Below are 19903 nucleotides of genomic sequence, written 5' to 3' on the forward strand. Positions count from 1 at the left end.
AGACTGATGCGATCGGATGGAGAGGAAAATAGGAAGCACAGATTGGTTTATTAATTATGTACAAAGAAAGAATAGGAAACGAAAGAAATGTACAGGTTAGGAAGAGGAAGAAGAAGCACACAGGGAAGCCTTTAACAGTCTTATTCTTAATACCCCAGGACAAACGGGCCCGTCTCACATACACACTCACACAGGGATTGTAGATGGGTGATGGTCACCAGCGCATCCAGGCTCCAGCCTGGCTCCGGTCCAGGCTCCGATCCAGGCTCCGGTCCAATGGGCGAAACCCGGCAGGCAGCTCCGCGTATAGTGGAACGCGAACGGACAATTATATAACGGGGGGAAGGCTGGTGTCCTAGCGGCATATGTAATAAGTGCACGCTCGTGCCAAACGCCCCCTCTCTCCCCTTTCACAAGCGCGCTCTTCTAGTCAGTCCTTCAAATCACAGTAGTCCTCGAAGTCCTCTTGCAACGCGCGTTTCCCAGTAAGTCCTTCTCAAATGCCAACCTTCCACTCGAGTGCTTCGCGAGAGTCCTGTGAAAGGGCTTTGCATTCGCGCTTTTATCTGTCAAGCAGCGATCACTCCGCGAGCCCACAAGCCACGCCTGTCAGGCGATCTTACCTCAGCCTTGGTTGGCTGGTGCTTGCTTACCAGCCACGCCCTGATGGTGGGTTGACGTGGCCACGCCTTCTTCATGGCGTTCCACCCCCTTTTTCCGGGCCTCACCTCGTGGCTTATGGCGGCGTTGGGTGGAAGCCCAGCGAGGTTGCGAACGCTGCTGGCAAGGCGCGTAACAATTGGGAGGGCCGTGGAGCACAGACAGGAGGGCGTGCCTAATGGCGTCGCTTGGAGAGGGAGGCTCCCAAAAATGAATGGATTGGGGCCTACTCCTTATTTGAATGACACAACGCAGATTCAACTATTGGAAACACGGCCTTACCGATACACATACTAATGAAATAACTGAAGTCCTATGATGACCTACGTGTTGCTTGTGGCCTAACTATGGGGTGCTACCTTTAACCTTTTAATGATGTCATATTTACAAGTGTGGGTTCTCAAAACCGCAACACTGCACCCCCCGTTTTCCTAGGCTCGTCCCGAGCCGAAACAATAGGACAATTTTTTTTTTTTTTTTTTGTATACTGAATCTAGGCTCGTGAAAGAGCTAACATTTATTTCACAAACAAATCAACCAGAAAAACAAAATATATAAAAAGAGGGAGCGGAAGGCAAGATGGGGAGAGAAGGGGAAGCACACAAACATAACATTTGAGAGCAGGAAGATGTGTGGGAGGGAGAGGGCTTGGGGGGAGGAGGCGTGGGAAGGGGGGGGGGGGGATGGGAGAAGTATGAGACACAAGGACACCAAGGACTTCACGGACAGAAGTTGGTATTTCAACAAAGTGGATTTGGGGTGAAATTAGCGGGGGTAGAAAAGATCAAGGTTTTGGATGGGGGAAGATAAGAGATGGTGGTGAACAGCTGTTTTAAAGACCTGGAGGGTGGAGTAGGATTGAAGAGAGTGAGGGAGTTTGTTCCAGAGGCGGGAGAAAAGAGGAATGAAGGAGTGAAGGTGAGCAGAGTGTCTTGATTTTGGCAATTTAACCATAAGAGGGTTGCAGGCAGATCTTGTGTGACCTGTAGGAATATTTGGGGGACAGAGCCCATAGAGAGCTGGGGGGGGGGGGGGCAAGGCCAGAGAGGAGTCGGTAGAAGACGGAAAGACCACCAACCTGCCTGCGGTGAGTGAGTGAAAGGCCCTTGGAGTTAGCTTCATCGCGGGAGATTCCAATGATTCTGAACGCTTTTGTTTCAACAGCGTGAAGACGAGCTAGGTGTGAGGCAGGAGCACCAGCCCAGAGGGGAGGGCAGTATGCCATTGAGCTGTGGATGAAAGCCTTGTATGTGGTGAGGAGCTCAGGTGTGCCAAGGAAGTACTTCGCACGATGGAGGATGCCCAGTCGGCGACTGGCTTTGGAGGCCAGATTTGTCATGTGATTTTCCCAGGAAAGATCATGGCAGATAGTGAAACCCAAAAGCTTGAGTGACAGAACTTCTTGGAGAGGATTATTCAGAAAGTGGATGGGAGGGTTGTCCAGTTGGTCTTTTTGGAGAGACATCGTAAGAGTGTGAGATTTGTCAGGATTGAAAGACATGTTCCACTTGTTTGCCCAGTCTGTGATTTTGTCCAAGTCTGCAGAGAGTGAGGAGGCTGCAGACTGCCGATCTGAGGGATGAGGAATGGAGCGACAGAGAGTAGAGTCATCAGCAAAGAGATAGAGAGGATTTTCAAGAGAGTCAGAGAGATCATTGATGAAGACCAGAAAAAGCACAGGGCTCAGAACACTGCCTTGGGGAAATCCTGAACAGGAAGAGGAGATGAGAGAAACCCATTCAGGGCCACACGTTGACTACGACTAGAGAGGAAGTCCGCCAGCCATGCGTGGAGATTTCCATGGATACCAAAGGAGGCGAGTTTGGTGAGCAGAGCGGGTTGCCAGACCGTATCGAAGGCACGTGATATGTCAAGGGAGACAGCTCTAATTTCCTGTTTGGCATTGAGGACCTCCATCCATTGTTGAGAAAGCAGAAGCAGCATGTCCAAAGTAGAGTGACCAGGTCTGAAACCAAATTGATGATGAGAGATCAAGCCATTGGGGAAGTGGAAAGATTTCATATCTGAAGCAATGATGGATTCCATGACTTTGCTGATAATTGGGAGAAGGCTGATTGGTCTGTAGTTGCTAGGATCTGTTTTTGCACCTTTTTTGTGTAAAGCGGTGATGTTGGCTGATTTCCAAGCAGATGGCAGATGACCTTGAGCAAAAGAGAGGGTTAAGAGAACAGAGAGAGGGAGTGAAAGTGCGGAAGAACAGGATTTTATGACCCGTAGGCTGATGCCGTCAGGTCCAGTTGCAGATTCAGAGTCAAGGGTTGACAGACACTTTTCCACCTTGTCAGGAGGAAAGGACACACAGAGTCCAGGAGCAGCTGGGTACGACTGGGTACGGTGGGTACAGAGAGGGATGGGTATGGGACACAAGATTTAGAGGCAAACACAGAGTTGAGGCATTCAGCTTTTTCATGTGCGGAGTCAGCCGTGTAGCCGTTTGAGGTGAGGGAGGGGATGGAGGGGGAACAAACACCAGAAACAGATTTGACCAGACGCCACCAGGATTTGGAAGAGGGAGACAGATAAGAGATTTCGGTCTTGAGAACGGAGAGATATTGTTTCCTGGCTCTCCTGAGGGTGGACTATTGGACTATGGGTGGACTTGAGGGTGGACTATCTTTTAATTAGTGTGACACTTAGGTGTGGTTACCCTCTACTTTTAACCTACTACCCTAAGTGCGACAGTTTTAACACGAGATATGTCCCCCCTGCTGCGTTGCGTCCCATCTAACCGACTCGCGCCCACAATTAACCGAATTACGGAATGGTTCTCAAACTACACATAATGCCGTTGGGGAGCATTATTTACAAGACTACTATTATTGTCCCCCGTCGCACAGCGGAGCAAAAGGGGGACTATGGTTTTCCCCTCCGTCCGTGTGTCCGTCCGTGCGTGCGGGCATGCGTGCATGCATGCGTGCGTAAGCGAAGGACCGCATTCGAATTTGGTGTGTGGGTGCAACCCACGTCAAAATCCAAGATTGCCGCCGCCATGTATGTCTGATGCCATGTATGTCTGAATCTTGTGAGCTGAATATCTTGAAAAATAACCGAAGTACCAACTTCTAATTTGGTGTGTGGGTGCATCTCGGCATAAGGAAGAACGCTATTGAAAATTGGGTCGCTACGTCAAAGTCCTAGATGGCCGCCACCATATATATGCTTGAACCTTGTGAGCGAAATATCTTGAAAAATAAGCGAAGTCCCAACTTCTAATCTGGTGTGTGCGTGTATCTCGGCATAAGGAAGAACGCTATTGAAAATTGGGTCGCCACGTCAAAATCCAAGATGGCCGCCGCCATGTATGTCTGAACCTTGTGAGATGAATATCTTGAAAAATAAGCGAAGTACCAACTTCTAATCTGGTGTGTGGCTGTATCTCGGCATAAGGAAAAAGGCTGTTGAAAATTGGGTCGCCACGTCAAAATCCAAGATGGCCGCCACCATATATATGTCTGAACCTTGTGAGATGAATATCTTGAAAAATAAGCGAAGTTCCAACTTCTAATCTGGTGTGTGGGTGTATCTCGGCAAAAGGAAGAACGCTTTTTTAAATTGGGTCGCCACGTCAAAATCCATGATGGCCGCCGCCATGTATGTCTGAACCTTGTGAGATGAATATCTTGAAAAATAAGCGAAGTACCAACTTCTAATCTGGTGCGTGGCTGTTTCTCGGCACAAGCAAGAACGCTGTTTAAAATTGGGTCGCCACGTCAAAATCCAAGATGGCCGCCGCCATGTATGTCTGAACCTTGTGAGATGAATATCTTGAAAAATAAGCGAAGTACCAACTTCTAATTTGGTGTGTGGGTGTATCTCGGCATAAGGAAGAACGCCATTGGAAATTGGGTCGCCACGTCAAAATCCAAGATGGCCGCCACCATATATATGTCTGAACCTTGTGAGCGAAATATCTCGAAAAATAAGCGAAGTACCAACTTCTAATCTGGTGTGTGGGTGTATCTCGGCACAAGCAAGAATGCTGTTTAAAATTGGGTCGCCACGTCAAAATCCAAGATGACCGCCGCCATGTATGTCTGAACCTTGTGAGATGAATATCTTGATAAATAAGCGAAGTACCAACGTCTAATTTGGTGTGTGGGTGTATCTCGGCATAAGGAAGAACGCTGTTGAAAATTGGGTCGCCACGTCAAAATCCAAGATGGCCGCCACCATATATATGTCTGAACATTGTGAGCGAAATATCTTGAAAAATAAGCGAAGTACCAACTTCTAATCTGGTGTGTGGGTGTATCTCGGCATCAGGAAGAAAGCTATTGAAAATTGGGTCGCCACGTCAAAATCCAAGATGGCCGCCGCCATGTATGTCTGAACCTTGTGAGCGAAATATCTTGAAAAATAAACGAACTTCTAACTTCTAATCTGGTGTGTGGGTGTATCTACGCATAAGGAAGAACACTAGTGAAAATTGGGTCGCCACGTTAAAATCCAAGATGGCTGCCGGCATGCATGTCTGAACCTTGTGAGCGGAATATCTTGAAAAATAAGCGAAGTACCAACTTCTAATCTGGTGTGTGGGTGTATCTAGGCATAAGGAAGAAAGCTATTGAAAATTGGGTCGCCACGTCAAAATCCAAGATGGCGCCTCCATGTATGTCTAAACCTTGTGAGCGAAATATCATATCATCGCATGTTTTTTGCGTCTTTCACTTTGTCAACTCACATCACTTCCCCAACGGGGGACCTAGGCGTAACGCTTGTTTACACTACAACCCAGGACCTGTCTTTTGTGGGAAGAAGAAGAATTTTTGATAAGAGGAAATGCCATTGCAATGCACTGCACCAATACACCATACCCATATGTACCAAATAAATTGCACCATAATAAAAAATGCACCAAAAAGCACCATCCATGAAAAGGCACAAAAACAAACATTTCAAATTTATTAATGAATGATGTCTTCTGGTGCTCCTCTGCTGGGCCGATGTATCTTGGCTTCTGGCTTCATCTTCTTGCTTGATGTTACTTAATAAAAAGGGCACAAACCACGTCCGCTTTTTTATTTATGGCCAGCAGGGTCAACGTAGGTGGTCTGACTGCTGGGCATTGACGCCACTTAAAACAGTGGTCCGCAAGCCAGATACTGCTTGCAGCAAAGGTCTGTCCCAGCAGAGGTGCCAGGCCACAGAACGTGTGGTCCATAAGTGCCAGTCCACAGAACGTGTGGTCCATAGGGTGTACCGGTGCAGGTGGGCATGCAGGCAGCAAGGTGCAGGCAGCAAGAGTGCAGCCGCACAATTCAGGGCACCTGCACACTCCCCTCGGACAAAAGACCATGGTCCATGAGTGGGGAGGCAGACAAAGCAGAGGTTAGCGGGGGCAAGGGCACAAGGGTACACATCAATACAAGGCAATGCGACATGAAGGGCATGGGAGAGCGAGCTGAGAAAGCTCGTCCCTAGCGTTCGTCACCCCCATGTCACCTACTCTACCCTTGCCCCTACCCCGTATTTACACAATTTACAAATTTACCAATTCATCTCTGCCCATCTTGTCCCCCATATCTCCCCTAAACCAAATTCGTCACCAATCCCCCCCAAGAAGGAAGGGATGGAATCACATACAATGTCAAACTCCGTCATGATGCGTCTTTCATTCCAAATAGTTCACAAAACCTGGTGTGGAGTCCTATCACCTTGGTGAGTGGATGTGGATGGTGCGAAGAGATTTTCTCCTAACTATACTCTAATTGACATTAACACTTTAACTACCCGGGGTCTTGCCCTGCAAATCCATTGGCCACTTTACACTATGTGGTTCTAAAAACCAATTCCCATTGCCCATACTGTGGTGCTCTTCCAATTTGGGGTCTCACTCCCCCCATTTCTCTCTCTGTGTCCTCGCACAATTTTGGCGCTGGGTGTGTGGCTCTCCTAGCAGGTCCTACTTACCTGCGCACCTCCGCCACTGAACGTCGCCACCCGAGCTTGCCCAGCTCCTCACACTATCCTAACTTGGGGAAGGCCCTCCTGGCTCTCTCACCCCACTACTGCCCTCCATGGCACTGGGCTACCCGCGTCCTCTCCTTAGGATCCTCGGGCCCCGCTGAACTCTACTGAACTCTAACCTGGTTCCCAGAGCCTACCTGCAGCCTCACCTGGCCGACAGACTACCAGTGGCGGAGTGCTCAACCAACCATACACACTAATTAAGCCATACGCCCAGCCATTCCACACACTTACGCACCCATCAAAGCACTTCATTGCTACTCCCCGCACCACAGATGTCAATATCCACCAAATTTACCTACTCCCTCTACCTACTTTTAAGCTACCCTCCCCGGGTATTCGTGAAGGGGTCCTTCCTTCCCCCATCCACTCCTTCGCACCATGCACTCCACACTACTCATTCCACACTCCACACCATTTATTCCACACAACCATTCTCCACTTGCCCACCATGCAAGCCAATGCACTTAACACAATGACACACATCCTCAATACTCCACTCATACACTTTCCCACACACACACATCTCTCACGAGCATTGCCTCATTTGCTCAGATTTTCCCACGCTCCAATTCCTCATTTCAACATGCTCACCAGCAAGACTCTCATTCCAATTCCTCATTTCATCCTAAACTTCAAGCTCATACACACAGCATCATTTAATCTAACTATTTCCCCTAATACTAGTGCTCCCCGTCATCCCTTATACTAAGCACTCCCTCATCATTATAATCCATCTAATCTCTCTATGTCCCCACTACTTGTGCAAGTGTCACTACTTAACTCTCAAGTCACCTAAAGTCATTTCTCGTTCCCTAACGATTATCCAAGCCCTCCCTGGCTAGTTCATACCGCCAAACCCCATAAACTACTGCTCATGTGCCCCAAAGATACAATGTGAGGGATGGTAGATCTGCCATCCCTCTACACCGTATACCATCGCCAACACTATCACTATTCGTTCACTACTCTATGAGCCTCTCGGTGCGCCGTAATACATTTTCGTCACAGCTCGGCTTCGAAAAACTGAGCAATGCATACTGGTGGTCTGTCTCCTGTAGGTTGGGTACATCCGGCATTTTCGATTCTGGGGAGGAGGCATACTCGGGCCGAGGTTCCAAGGTCCATCCCGGCGCAGAGCCCTGCGGTCTCTGGCCCGATGACCCAACCTCCCCCGGTCGGAGCACCGTGCCCGCCAGGGGGCGAAGGTACGACCTGGCCTTTCTCCCCCGGAATCGTGCCGGTCGCCGCTACGACGCGGCACCGACCGTACAGGGTGGGACCCGGCCAGAATCATGCACGGCGCTCCTTGCAAGGGCGGCGCGGCAATGATCCCCGCTGGCCCCCGCAGCACACAAAGCGCACCACACCCCGAGAGCTCGCGTCGGCTATACGTCGGCCTAAACGCTGCCCCGGTCAGCGTCGATGCTTGAGTCGCATTCTCACATCCATATCTCGCGACCCTTTTTTTACTCACACATCCCGGCGCTCCAGTGCCTCCCATACATCCCACACATTTCGTCACCGCACTCTCTCGTGCATACTCTCTCGTTCCACACTCAGGTGCACACCACTCATGTGCACTCATTCCTTCCGCACACTCCATTACGCACTCCTCTCACGCACCTTCTTGTGCACTCTCCTCCGGTATGTACTCCGTACCACTCATGGGGGTGCACTCTTGCATCCACCCACTCAGCGCACACCTACCCACGGGTGTGCAATCTCCTGTCGCACACCCAATCACGCGCTCTGGTGTGCATCCCCACACACGCTCCTCATCCATCTCCGGTGTGCATCCTTGCACACTCTCTCCATCCATCTCACTCTCTGTATCACACTCACTCTCACACATACACTCCATTGTGCATTCTCCCTCACTTTCTGTAATACACTCGCGCTCCGGCGCCGTCCGCACATGCACGCCATTCTCCTTCACACAGTGCACCACGGACCTCCTACGAGCGCCTGGGTGACACTGGGATCCCAAGCGCATGAAAAATCTTCTCGCGCCAAACGTTTTTGCGCCATATACAGCCCGGCTTACCTTTTGGATCTTCCTCTCCACACGCACCAGCTGCAAACTTTCATTTTGGTTACGAAGCACGGCATTATGATGCGATCACGGACTTTGCACATATTCCATCTTTTCCTTCAATTCATGTACTAACTCTGCCGTCTTTTCCACCCCAATTTCCATTATGATTATGTCCTTTTCTTCATTAAGCTCGACGACCGCTGGTGCTAATAAAATAAAATTCTCTAATTCAGTGGTCGTCGGCTTCTCTATCCCCCGTGTTGCGAGTTCTACCCCGGTCCACCCGGCTATGCTCTGCTCTAACTCGCTTTTCCCGCGTTCCTCAAGCCGCGCTACCCCGTCGCATACCATTGTGCCTTTCCCGCTTGACCTGCAGTCTATGTCCTTCCCCAATGCTTTTATTTCATACCTGACTTTCTCCCGCGCCAACCCCTCATTTATTTCTCGGGCTTGGCCACCCACGTCCTTCAACTGGCCCCCTAATTTACTCTCTAATCCCCCCCCCCAATTTACTTTCTAACCCCCCAATTTGACTTCCCATATCATTTCTCAATCCCCCAATTTGGTTTCCCAATTGCTCCCCCATTCTGTTTTCCATTCACTCACTATTCTTTTCCATCATTTGTTCCATTTCCCTGGTGGATTTCTCAGCCATCTTTTCCATATACCCCATCATTTGCGCAATAAATAATTGGAAGTCCCCTGGCCCCGTGGGCTCGGCACTCGCCGCCATGTGCGAGGCGCCGCCATTTTGTGCGCCTGCAACCCCCACTGCCGCACCTTCTTCACTTTCCTCCTCCATTCCTCCCAATTGTCTCACTTCTTCCTGGGAGTCCTGGGTTGACTCTAGCCCTTCCTCATCTACCCCCACTGGCATCCGATCGCCTTGGCTATCCATGGCACGATTCAAAATTTAGATGTTAATAAAATTTCGGTCGCTCATAATTTTGACCAAATTTTTCCACAGATAAGAAAATTTGGTTCGGGTCCCAAATCCCCCTCCCCGACACCAATTGTTTCGGCCAATAGCACAATTGGTGTCCAAAATTTTGTCTAACAAATTTAGTCCCAGGTTCCAAATCCCCACTCCTGACTACCAATTGTTGCGGGTCTGGAACGTCGGCTCCCCCCTTACCAAGGGGGGTTAATCCCCTTGTCCTTTTATCTTGCCGATGCAAGTCCTGGAAGTTATAACGTCCTTCCCGGCATGGCGTTAGGTAGGGTTGGTTTGGCCTAGGGGTTCACTACTACCTAATTACTAACGCCGACCGGAAACGAGGGAATAACTCCCGCTCGAACCACGGATATGATGGAAAATGCCGAGCGGATAGCAATCCGCGATCCGAGCTGTTAACAAATGACTATACCCGATTATAGTGGTTGTGATCGTGCCATGCTTACCCAATTGGAGAAAAGACTGATGCGATCGGATGGAGAGGAAACCCAGAAAATAGGAAGAACAGATTGGTTTATTAATTATGTACAAAGAAAGAAGAGGAAACGAAAGAAATGTACAGGATAGGAAGAGGAAGAAGCACACAGGGCAGCCTTAAACAGTCTTATTCTTAATACCCCAGGACAAACGGGCCCATCTCACATACACACTCACACGGGGATTGTAGATGGTTGATGGTCACCAGCGCGTCCAGGCTCCAGCCCGGCTCTGGTCCAAGCTCTGATCCAGGCTCCGGTCCAACGGGCGAAACCCGGCAGGCAGCTCCGCGTGTAGTGAAACGCGAATGGACAATTATTATATAACGGGGGGAAGGCTGGTGTCCTAGCGGCGTATGTAATAAGTGCACGCTCGTGCCAAACGCCGCCTCTCTCCAATGTCCTGCTTTAGCACAAGGTTCCAACCAGAGTCCTTTCACAAGCGCTCTTCTAGTCAGTCCTTCAAATCACAGTAGTCCTCCAAGTCCTCTTGCAACGCGCGTTTCCCAGTAAGTCCTTCTAAAATGCCAACCTTCCACTCAAGTGCTTCGCGAGAGTCCTGTGAAAGGGCTTTGGGTTCGCGCTTTTCTCAGTCAAGCAGCGATCGCTCCGCGAGCCCAAAAGCCACGCCTGTCAGGCGATCTTACCTCAGCCTTGGTTGGGCTGGTGCATGCTTACAGGCCACACCCTGATGGTGGGTTGATGTAGCCACGCCTTCTTCCTGGCATTCCGCCCCCTTTTTCCGGGCCTCACCTCGTGGCTTATGGCGGCGTTGGGCGGAATCCCAGCGAGGTTGCGAACGCTGCTGGCAAGGCGCGTAACAATTGGGAGGGCCGTGGGGCACAGACAGAAGGGCGCGCCTAATGGCATTGCTTGGAGAGGGAGGCTGCCAAAATGAATGGATTGGGGCCTACTCCTTATTTGATTGACACAATGCAGATTCAACTATTGGAAACACAGCCTTACCTATACACATACTAATGAAATAACTGAAGTCCTATGATGACCTCTGTGTTGCTTGTGGCCTAACTATGGGGTGCTACCTTTAACCTTTTAATGATGTCATATGTACAAGTGTGGGTTCTCAAAACCGCAACAATATATGGTTTTGAATTTGTACACTGAGTCTAATAAAGGTTAAAATTTCCCCCTCATAGTTAGTCACACAAGCAACATGTAGCCTCGTGATAGTATAGTTATGTCTTCGTATTTGTGAGCTTAGTCCTTTTCCATTGTTAGTTCTGCGTTGAGTAGAGTCAGGAGAATAGGCCCTACTTCTACCGACTTTCCAGCTTCCCGAAGCCTCATGCCCCTTTGCGCTAACTTTGGTTCATTTTGGGCGAATTAACACGAGGCAGGCTAGGAGGGTCGGGGCGGAGCCGAAGGCGAAGCGGCAGAAGCGCTGATGGTAAGCACGAGCCACCAATCAGGTCTCAGAGGTGGTGATGGTGGCGCTGCGTCACAGGGCATGGTAAGAAGGTTCGAGAGGGTGCCAGAAGGTTCGGGGGCATAGCTATATAACCCGCTGCACAAAGCCCCCGGGAGGGACTTGCACCAAGGGACTTGCACCAAGGGACTCGCTGATGAACAAAGGACTAGCGCAGAAGGACTCTCGCTGATGAGCAAAGAGACGAGAGGTCTAGCGTGGGAACACTTGATGAGCAGAGGACTCACGCGAAAAGGACTTGCAGCGAAAGGACTACTCGCAAGGACTAGCACGGGGAAGCTGATGAACAAAGGAATTGCCCAGGGAGAACTCGAGCGCACTGACCAACCAAGAGAATCGTGGAAGAGGAGTTGTGAGCGTCAGAGAACTGTGAAAGATACGTGGGTGAAGCAAGATGCGCATGAACCGAAATACGCACTTTTATAAGTGATGCTCGGTTGAGTTGGAGGCTGATCGATATACAGTGCATTAAGTCGCGCGAGTAAGAATGGCTGTGTAATCGCCAGCCGCGCTGAGAGTCCCACATTTGCTGTTCCACCTCATCGGCTGCCTTTGTTCGGGAGACACGCTACGAGGTTCCTTCCATCGCCTGCCGCCATCTTCGCGGGACGTGCTGGGACCGTGGAGAGCCGGACGGGGCCGTTCCTGGACGACGATGTCGACGCGTTTGGCTGAACATCAACCCATCTGCAATTCCCTGTGTGAGTGTGACGGGCCCGAGTCCGGGGGATACGATAAGACTGATTAAGTGCTGCCCTGTGTCTCTGCGTCCCCGATCATTGTATATATGTGTGGGAATAATTAAACCTGTGTTCTTCCTTTCTTCCATTCGATCGTTCCTGTGGTATTCTTCATTGGCTAAGCGTGGTATGAATAGAACCGCTCGAATCGGGTTCCACTAACTAAGACTGCACGGACCACATGGTACTCAATCCGCTCGGCGTACCCAAACCACACGTGGCTCGTGCAAGGCTTGTTTCCTCGCTTCCGTGGCGGCGCAGGGAATTAGGTACGAGCGAGAGTTGGTCCCGAGACCCTACTTTGCATTTGCCCGGAAGGGACGTTGCAAGTCTCGGTTCCGTCAAGCCCAGAAAGAACAAGGGGATTAATCCCCCCTTGGTAAGGAGAAGAAGGGCGGCGAAGAACCGTAACAATATATATATTTATATATGTATGTATGTATACATGGAGTATATGTGTACTCCATCTTGCATGGAATATATGTGTACACTCGATAAATTCCATATTTATTTAGGAAGGACTCTGTGGCCATTCGTGCAAGGGATGCGGCATATGGGACATGGAAAAACTCTTCTTCCACTGATAGATCTTTTTGGTCCTTAGCTAAAAGTATCTTCAACAACGTCTGTCACTCTACCTTTCCTTCGCATTTCTGTTCTAATGATACAATTTCTATCTCACTGACTGACAAAGCAACTCTTCTTGGTTCTCTTTTCTCCTCTAATTCCACACTTGATGACTCCATCATTCCATCTCCCTCTGATACATCCCTTACCAATCCTATGCCCCTCCCTATAATCTCTTCTCATGCAGTCAAAAAAGTACCCCTCTCTCTGGACACAAGCAAGGCATACCGATAAGATGGCATTCCTCCTCGTGTCTTGAAGGAGTGTGCTTCACAACTTGCACTGTGCTTGCTCGTTTGGTTTGTTTTTGTTTAAAATCCAAAACTTTTCCTCTTTCCAGGAGACATGCCTTGCTACAGCCTATTTTAAAGAAGGGTGATCATTCAAACCCTTCCAACTTACATCCAATTGCTCTGACTTCTACTATTTCCAAAGTCTTTGAATGTCTTCTCGATAACTATTTCCTCAAACATCTTGAATCTCACAGTCTGACCATAAATATGACTTTCGCAAGGCAAGATCTACTGGTGATATCCTTTCTTATATCATAAATGTCTTGGCCTCTTCTTTGAGAGACTTTGGGGGATCCTTTGTTGTAGGTCTTGATATCTCAAAAGCCTTTGTAAGAGTTTGGCATTGGGGTCTGATATCCAAGCTTCCCTCTTTCGGCTTTCCTCCTTCACTCTTTCCTCCTTCAATCTCATAGTCCGACCGCTCTATCTCCGTAATTGTTGATGGTTCAACATCTCCCTCCTTCCCTATCAACAGTGGAGCCCTCAGGGTTCTGTCCTGTCTCCAACACTCTTCCTTCTTTTTATCAATGACCTTCTTTCTTCGACAAATAACCAAATGCACTCATATGCTGATGACTTGACATTACATTCCTCCATGCTTTCCCATTTGTTCCATCTTCTCTCACTTGATCTACATCTTGTTTCATCACAGTCACCTCTTTACATTCGGATTTGGACAAGATTTCCCAATGGGGCAAATGTAAATATAAAACTCAATTTCCTTCCATTTCTCTCTATAAAACTCCTTGCAACGCTCTGAACTCCTTTGAAAGCTCCACTATTGCACCATGTGATGCAACAAACCTACTAGGTATTACCCTAACATCAAATTTATCCTGGAATCCACACATTACACAAATAGTTAAGTCTGCCTCGAAGAAACTAGGAGTTCTGTTCAGATGTCGAGGATTCTTCTTCTCTCAACAGCTGGTTCTAGCTCCACATACTTACTGGACAGAATTTAATTCAAAGTAATCTGACTTATCAACTCTCCCAATCTAGCCTCAAAACTCAACCCACTCAAATTGCGCTACAAAGCTGGCTCTCTTTCTCTTTTCTACACATATTATTTTGGTTTCTGCTCCCAAGAACTTGTTGCTTGTGTACCTCTGCCATTATTGACAGCATGGAATACTCGACAAGGCACTACATCGGATGATTATTGTGTGGCCATTGGCAACTCAAGGGTGGGCCGTTATGATGTTTGTTTCTTCCCCTCCACTGCCAAAACTCTGGAACTCTTTACCTCCTCATGTATTTCCAAACACTTACGACCTTCCCCTTTTCAAAAAGCAGATTTTTTACTTCCTCAAAAACTCAGACTATTGTCTCTTTCTATAATTTTCTATCTATGCAGTTCTTTTATTTAAGGCCTGGCCTTGATGAGGACTTTTAGTCCATGATTGGAGCCTTTAACATTAAAAAATATATATATTGGTGACGTATATCCAGTATATGTTTACTTTTGGAGGGCTTGAGATTGAAAGTTAATTTAAAAAAAAAAGGTTGTCCTGATATTCTGTATGGAAAATATGAGCTCCATGCACGGTGAGCCTTTAACAGGAAATTAATGTCTGTGTTATAATTTGGCCTCTGATAAGTGGCTAGAGTAGCACTGCATTGTTGGATATTATATGCTTAAGAGAAAGAAGTGCAAGTTGATATGACAGCTTATTTCTAATGAGAAAGGACCAGCAAAGTGAACATCAGGCGAGCAATTGATAATAACTTTTCCCTAATTCATACTCTTATTTTCCTCTTCTTCCTCCCCATCCCAGCCATGGAGGAACCCCTATCCTGTCGTTTACTAGATGTCTGCATTGTGGTCGGTGTACCAGAAAATGTTGTGCAGTCAATAAAGACGCATCAGGTGTGTTCCCCATCGGAGTGTGTGCAGAACATGGTTGCAGGTTTGCATCATTGCTGGGAGCGTGGGCGTGGTTGTGCTGCTGAAGCAGTACCTCCTGTATGTTAGAGCAGGAATTGGTAATTTGTTGAGTGCCAGTGATGCCTTACCTATACCTCATTGAAAGAAACCGTCAGCTATTTAACCTCCACCAAATAATGTCAGCATATGGATCCCCAGCTAAATGTTCATCCGGAGAGAGGCACCCTCATTCAATAAATACTATGGTGACTCGTGTTTATAGCAAGGTTGGAAATCAAAGCCAGGCACGACAGCTCAAAGGCAAGTACACGACATCTGAACTATATTGCCAGGTCATCTTGTATGAGGAGGGTGTTGCCTAAAAGCCTGTGTCTCTAGGACAGACCCCTTACCACAAAGTTTTGTCTACCATTAATGGTCCATGACTTGTCTTTGCCAGAACCAAGCTCCACATCTTTACAGCAAAGGTCACTTCTTTGACTGTGTGGCATCATAACAGAAGGATATTTTGCTTTACAAGTGAGCCCTTGCACACACAGAACAAGCATTTGAGGAGCTCTCAGTACAACCTGCACATCGAAACACAGGCTAATATCTGTATTTATGCCAAAGACTACTGTGATTAAATTGCATCATCATGCCAACCAACAAGAGTGTGATTACAAGTGAAAAATACATTTGTTAGCTTGCCAGAGGGGATGATGCAAGAGGAAATGTGAAAATGCATCTGCGTTTAAGAAAGAACAATAAAAATAAAAGAAAGCTGAGAAAAGAGAGTCTGAGATGATAGCCTACTGTGTGAGAGACTAAAAGGAATACGTGAGCATAAACTGGTTTGGCCCTAATCAGGTTGCTCGCTCTGTCCACTCCAAGTCCTCCAGCTCCAAACCGCCAATGTGAGCGCCACCCCTCGAGCTCAGATAGTCCACCAACGCAAATACAGAGAGGGTATGCATACAGACAGGCAGGCAGGCAGAGAGAGCGCGAGAGCCTTTGACTGCGGCACTTTTATAATCCCTTAGTGAGGGCGGGGCCTGCCAGTGCGATCTAGACTGTTCTTGGCGGATTCTGGGATGCCAATTGGTACATCACCACTTCGCCCCACCCTCGCCAGGTGCTAGTATTGGCAAATTGCACAAACATGCAGAAACGTATATGACAGCACGAGATTAAACTCTCGACAAACACAGCCGATGAGTTTGGGGGAAGTGATGTAACTTCCCAGTGCACTCTGGGTATAAAGATGGCGACGCCATCTTTATTACAATGCTATTTTCTCTGCACTTAGTGGGACAATTCAGGAGAGGTTTACTCCTCCCCATTGATGCCAACATATGCTTGTTTGTCTGTGCTCCATCATAATTTTTTTTAGCGCCGAGCCCAGCAAGGAAGCAGCACGTTACATTTTTAGACTTTCGTATGACTCTGCTAGGGTTCAAACCACCAACCTCTCAGACTCAAGAGCTGATGCTCCAACCATTATTTCACCGAGTCTGATGTAAAGTGAGACAATTGTGTTGGAAAGCTGCAAGTGTACGCCACTTTCTTTTAACTTTTTTTGCTGAAGCTGATAGTTATTTTCCTTGATTAACCCATAAGCTGAAAGTTTTTCCTGGAAGTTGTTCTCATTTATTTATGATTGATACATTTAACATTTAATATCAGTTACAATCTCATGGTTGAATTTAAATGTACAACTAAAGATGTAACTACAATAATTATCTTATACTTATGTCAAGTTGGCTTTACTCAAGACAAGCTGAACCTGTGTAAGATAACTTTCAACCATTGTTTAAGATGGAAACATGGATGGTAGGACAAGAGAAAAGTTTGAGTTTGAAAAGTGCACCAACGTATTGTGAGCAATGACTGTAACCCTCTTGCTTTCCCCTTTTTATTTTAGCTATGGGATGGTACATCCCTGTACAGAAGAGAACTCACTTCATCAGTCCTCATGGCACTCTCACCACCATTGGGCAAAAGTTGTGCATTAGTCCAAGACGCAGAGCCTGGCAAGGAGGGAAAGACGTTGCAAGATGGGAACCTAGAAGGACAAAATAATGGTGAAAGTCCACAGGGCACAATGGCAGAGCTGGAAGATGATGTGGCTAAGCTGGAAGTTTCTATGGATCAGGTGTGGTACACTGCAACACGATAATGCCTAATTTTCACCTTATCAAAGAAATGGTGCAGTTGGAGAGAGTTTATGAAGATGTTTATCATTCTGCATAGATGTGGGGTTTGTGTGATCCGTGTATTTCATAGGAAGGCACACCGTTATTTTTTCAGGTACCGCAGCCTTGCAACTATTTGAGGAAAATGGAGGTTGAAAGCACTGACAACAGCAGTGAAAACAGCAAAGAATCCATCGCAAGCGAATCGAGTAGCAGCTTGTTCTTGAATAGAAAAAGTTATTCGGCAGAAAGTGTTGGAGGCTGGAACCCTGACCAGAATAGCGTCTTTTGGAGCCTCGACCTCGATGGCTTACCCCAGCTCTGCATGCCAGGTGGGTTAGACAACTTGTTTGATTGAATGGAAAAACAAAGGGGGATAGTTAGAATAAAGGAGAGGGGGATATTGAGGGTTTAGGTGGAAATTTGTTGCAATGTAATATTTTTAGTTCAATATATTTGTTACTCAACCAAGAAGTACATATTTTAAAATCAATACATTATTACCCAAGTTATGTGAAAAATGAAATTGTGGAAACAACATATAAGCATGGTCGAAGATTGTCCAGGGACAGATACACAAGTATGACACTGTGAATGCTGCGGCTACCATAACGAAGATTAGCAGACCTTTCATACATGCACATGCACATTCCCTCACCTATCATACATGCACATGCAATGCACATTTTAAGAAGGACATCCTCATAACCTGCATCCATGACTCCACAATGTTGCAGTCACAAATTACCAAAGCATGTCATTGGACACCTAACTGAAGCTCCAACAATCATGCAATCCACATGTCACCATGTCCAACATGGACACAAAGCCAGCCATATTTGTTCCCCGGAAACACAAAAACAAGAATGAACTCAGTTACTCACCTCCATACATCCAATATAAAAGATTAAGAGTAAATAAAAAGGCAGAGTAGACTTTTGGCATTTGGCATCTATTTTTTACTTAAGGGTCAGCAAAATTAAAACAAAAGCAGACATGTGCTGGGGTTTGGGGTCTATTGGTCTCAGGAAGTCTGCTGGGAAGTGGGCAGAATAATGCCTGAGACTGGATCTGCTCTTGTTTGTTTATTACTAAATTATCAGAGTAGATGAAGTTGTTGTTTTTTTCTTAGATGCGCATTTTTCCTTTTAATATGTATTATCTTAGATGCGCTTGGTTTCAGACCAGGTCACTCTACTCTGGACATGCTGCTTCTGTTGTCTCAACAATGGATGGAGGTCCTCAATGCCAAACAGGAAATTAGAGCGGTCTCCCTCGACATATCACGTGCCTTCGACACGGTCTGGCACCCCGCTCTGCTCACCAAACTCTCCTCCTTTGGTATCCATGGAAATCTCCACACATGGCTGGCGGACTTCCTCTCTAGTCGTCGTCAACGTGTGGCCCTGAATGGGTTTCTCTCATCTCCTCTTCCTGTTCAGGCTGGAGTTCCCCAAGGCAGTGTTCTGGGCCCTGTGCTTTTTCTGGTCTTCATCAATGATCTCTCTGACTCTCTTGAAAATCCTCTCTATCTCTTTGCTGATGACTCCACTCTCTGCCGCTCCATTCCTCTTCCCTCAGATCGGCAGTCTGCAGCCTCCTCACTCTCTGAAGACTTGGTCAAAATCACAGACTGGTCAAACAAGTGGAACATGTCTTTCAATCCTGACAAATCTCACACTCTTACTATGTCTCTCCGAAAAGATCGACTGGACAACCCTCCCATCTACTTTCTCAACAATCCTCTCCAAGAAGTTCTGTCGCTCAAGCTTTTGGGTCTCACTATCTGCCATGATCTTTCTTGGGAAAACCACATTTCCAAGCTGGCCTCCAAAGCCAGTCGCCGACTGGGCATCCTCCATCGTGTGAAGTCCTTCCTCGGCACACCTGAGCTCCTCACCACATACAAGGCTTTCATCCGCAGCTCAATGGAATACTGTTCTCCCCTATGGGCCGGTGCTCCTGCCTCACACCTAGCTCGGCTTCACGCTGTTGAAACCAAAGCTTTCAGAATTATTGGAATGTCCCGCGATGAAGCCATCTCTGAGGGCCTTTCACTCACTCACCGCAGGCAGGTAGGTGGTCTTTCTGTCTTCTACCGACTCCTCTCTGGCCTTGCACCCCCAGCTCTCTCTGTGCTCTGTCCCCCAAATATTCCTACAGGTCGCACAAGATCTGCCAGCAACCCTCTGATGGTTAAACTGCCGAAATCTCGGCTCTCTGCTCACCTTCACTCTTTCATTCCTCTTTTCTCCCACCTCTGGAACAAACTCCCTCACTCCCTTCAATCCCACTCCTCCCTCCAGGTCTTTAAAACAGCTGTTCACCACCATCTCTTATCTTCCCCCATCCAAAACCTTGATCTTTTCTACCCCTGCTAATTCACCCCAGATCCACCTTGTTTGAAATTCCAACTTCTTTCCTGGAAGTCCTGGCAATGTCCATATGTTTCATACCTCTCCCACCGCCCCCTTCCCTTGCCCCCCCCCCCAAAGCCCTCGCCCTCTCTCAGATCTCTCGATGTCTCCATGTCTCTCGGTCCCTGCTCTCAAATGTTGTGTTTGTGTCCTTCCCCCTCTCTCCCCATCTAGTCTACCGCTCCCGATGTTATATGTTT

The 19903-nt window shown here is 47.7% G+C and overlaps 1 protein-coding gene across 1 annotated transcript in view; it reads left to right on the forward strand.

Annotated features, from left to right (window-relative positions):
• LOC137430212 (DENN domain-containing protein 3) overlaps nt 1-19903 on the forward strand; it is a 219002-nt gene that overhangs the window by 31282 nt on the left and 167817 nt on the right. The window contains exons 3-5 of the mRNA XM_078780421.1: nt 15003-15094; nt 17016-17246; nt 17402-17618. Coding sequence (XP_078636547.1) covers nt 15005-15094; nt 17016-17246; nt 17402-17618 — 538 coding nt within the window. The 5' untranslated portion in view covers nt 15003-15004. The remainder of the gene's footprint in view (nt 1-15002; nt 15095-17015; nt 17247-17401; nt 17619-19903) is intronic.

The sequence above is a fragment of the Myxine glutinosa genome, chromosome 6 (genome assembly GCF_964187855.1).
Source record: "Myxine glutinosa chromosome 6, kmMyxGlut1.1, whole genome shotgun sequence".
Classification (NCBI taxonomy): Eukaryota; Metazoa; Chordata; class Myxini; order Myxiniformes; family Myxinidae; genus Myxine; species Myxine glutinosa.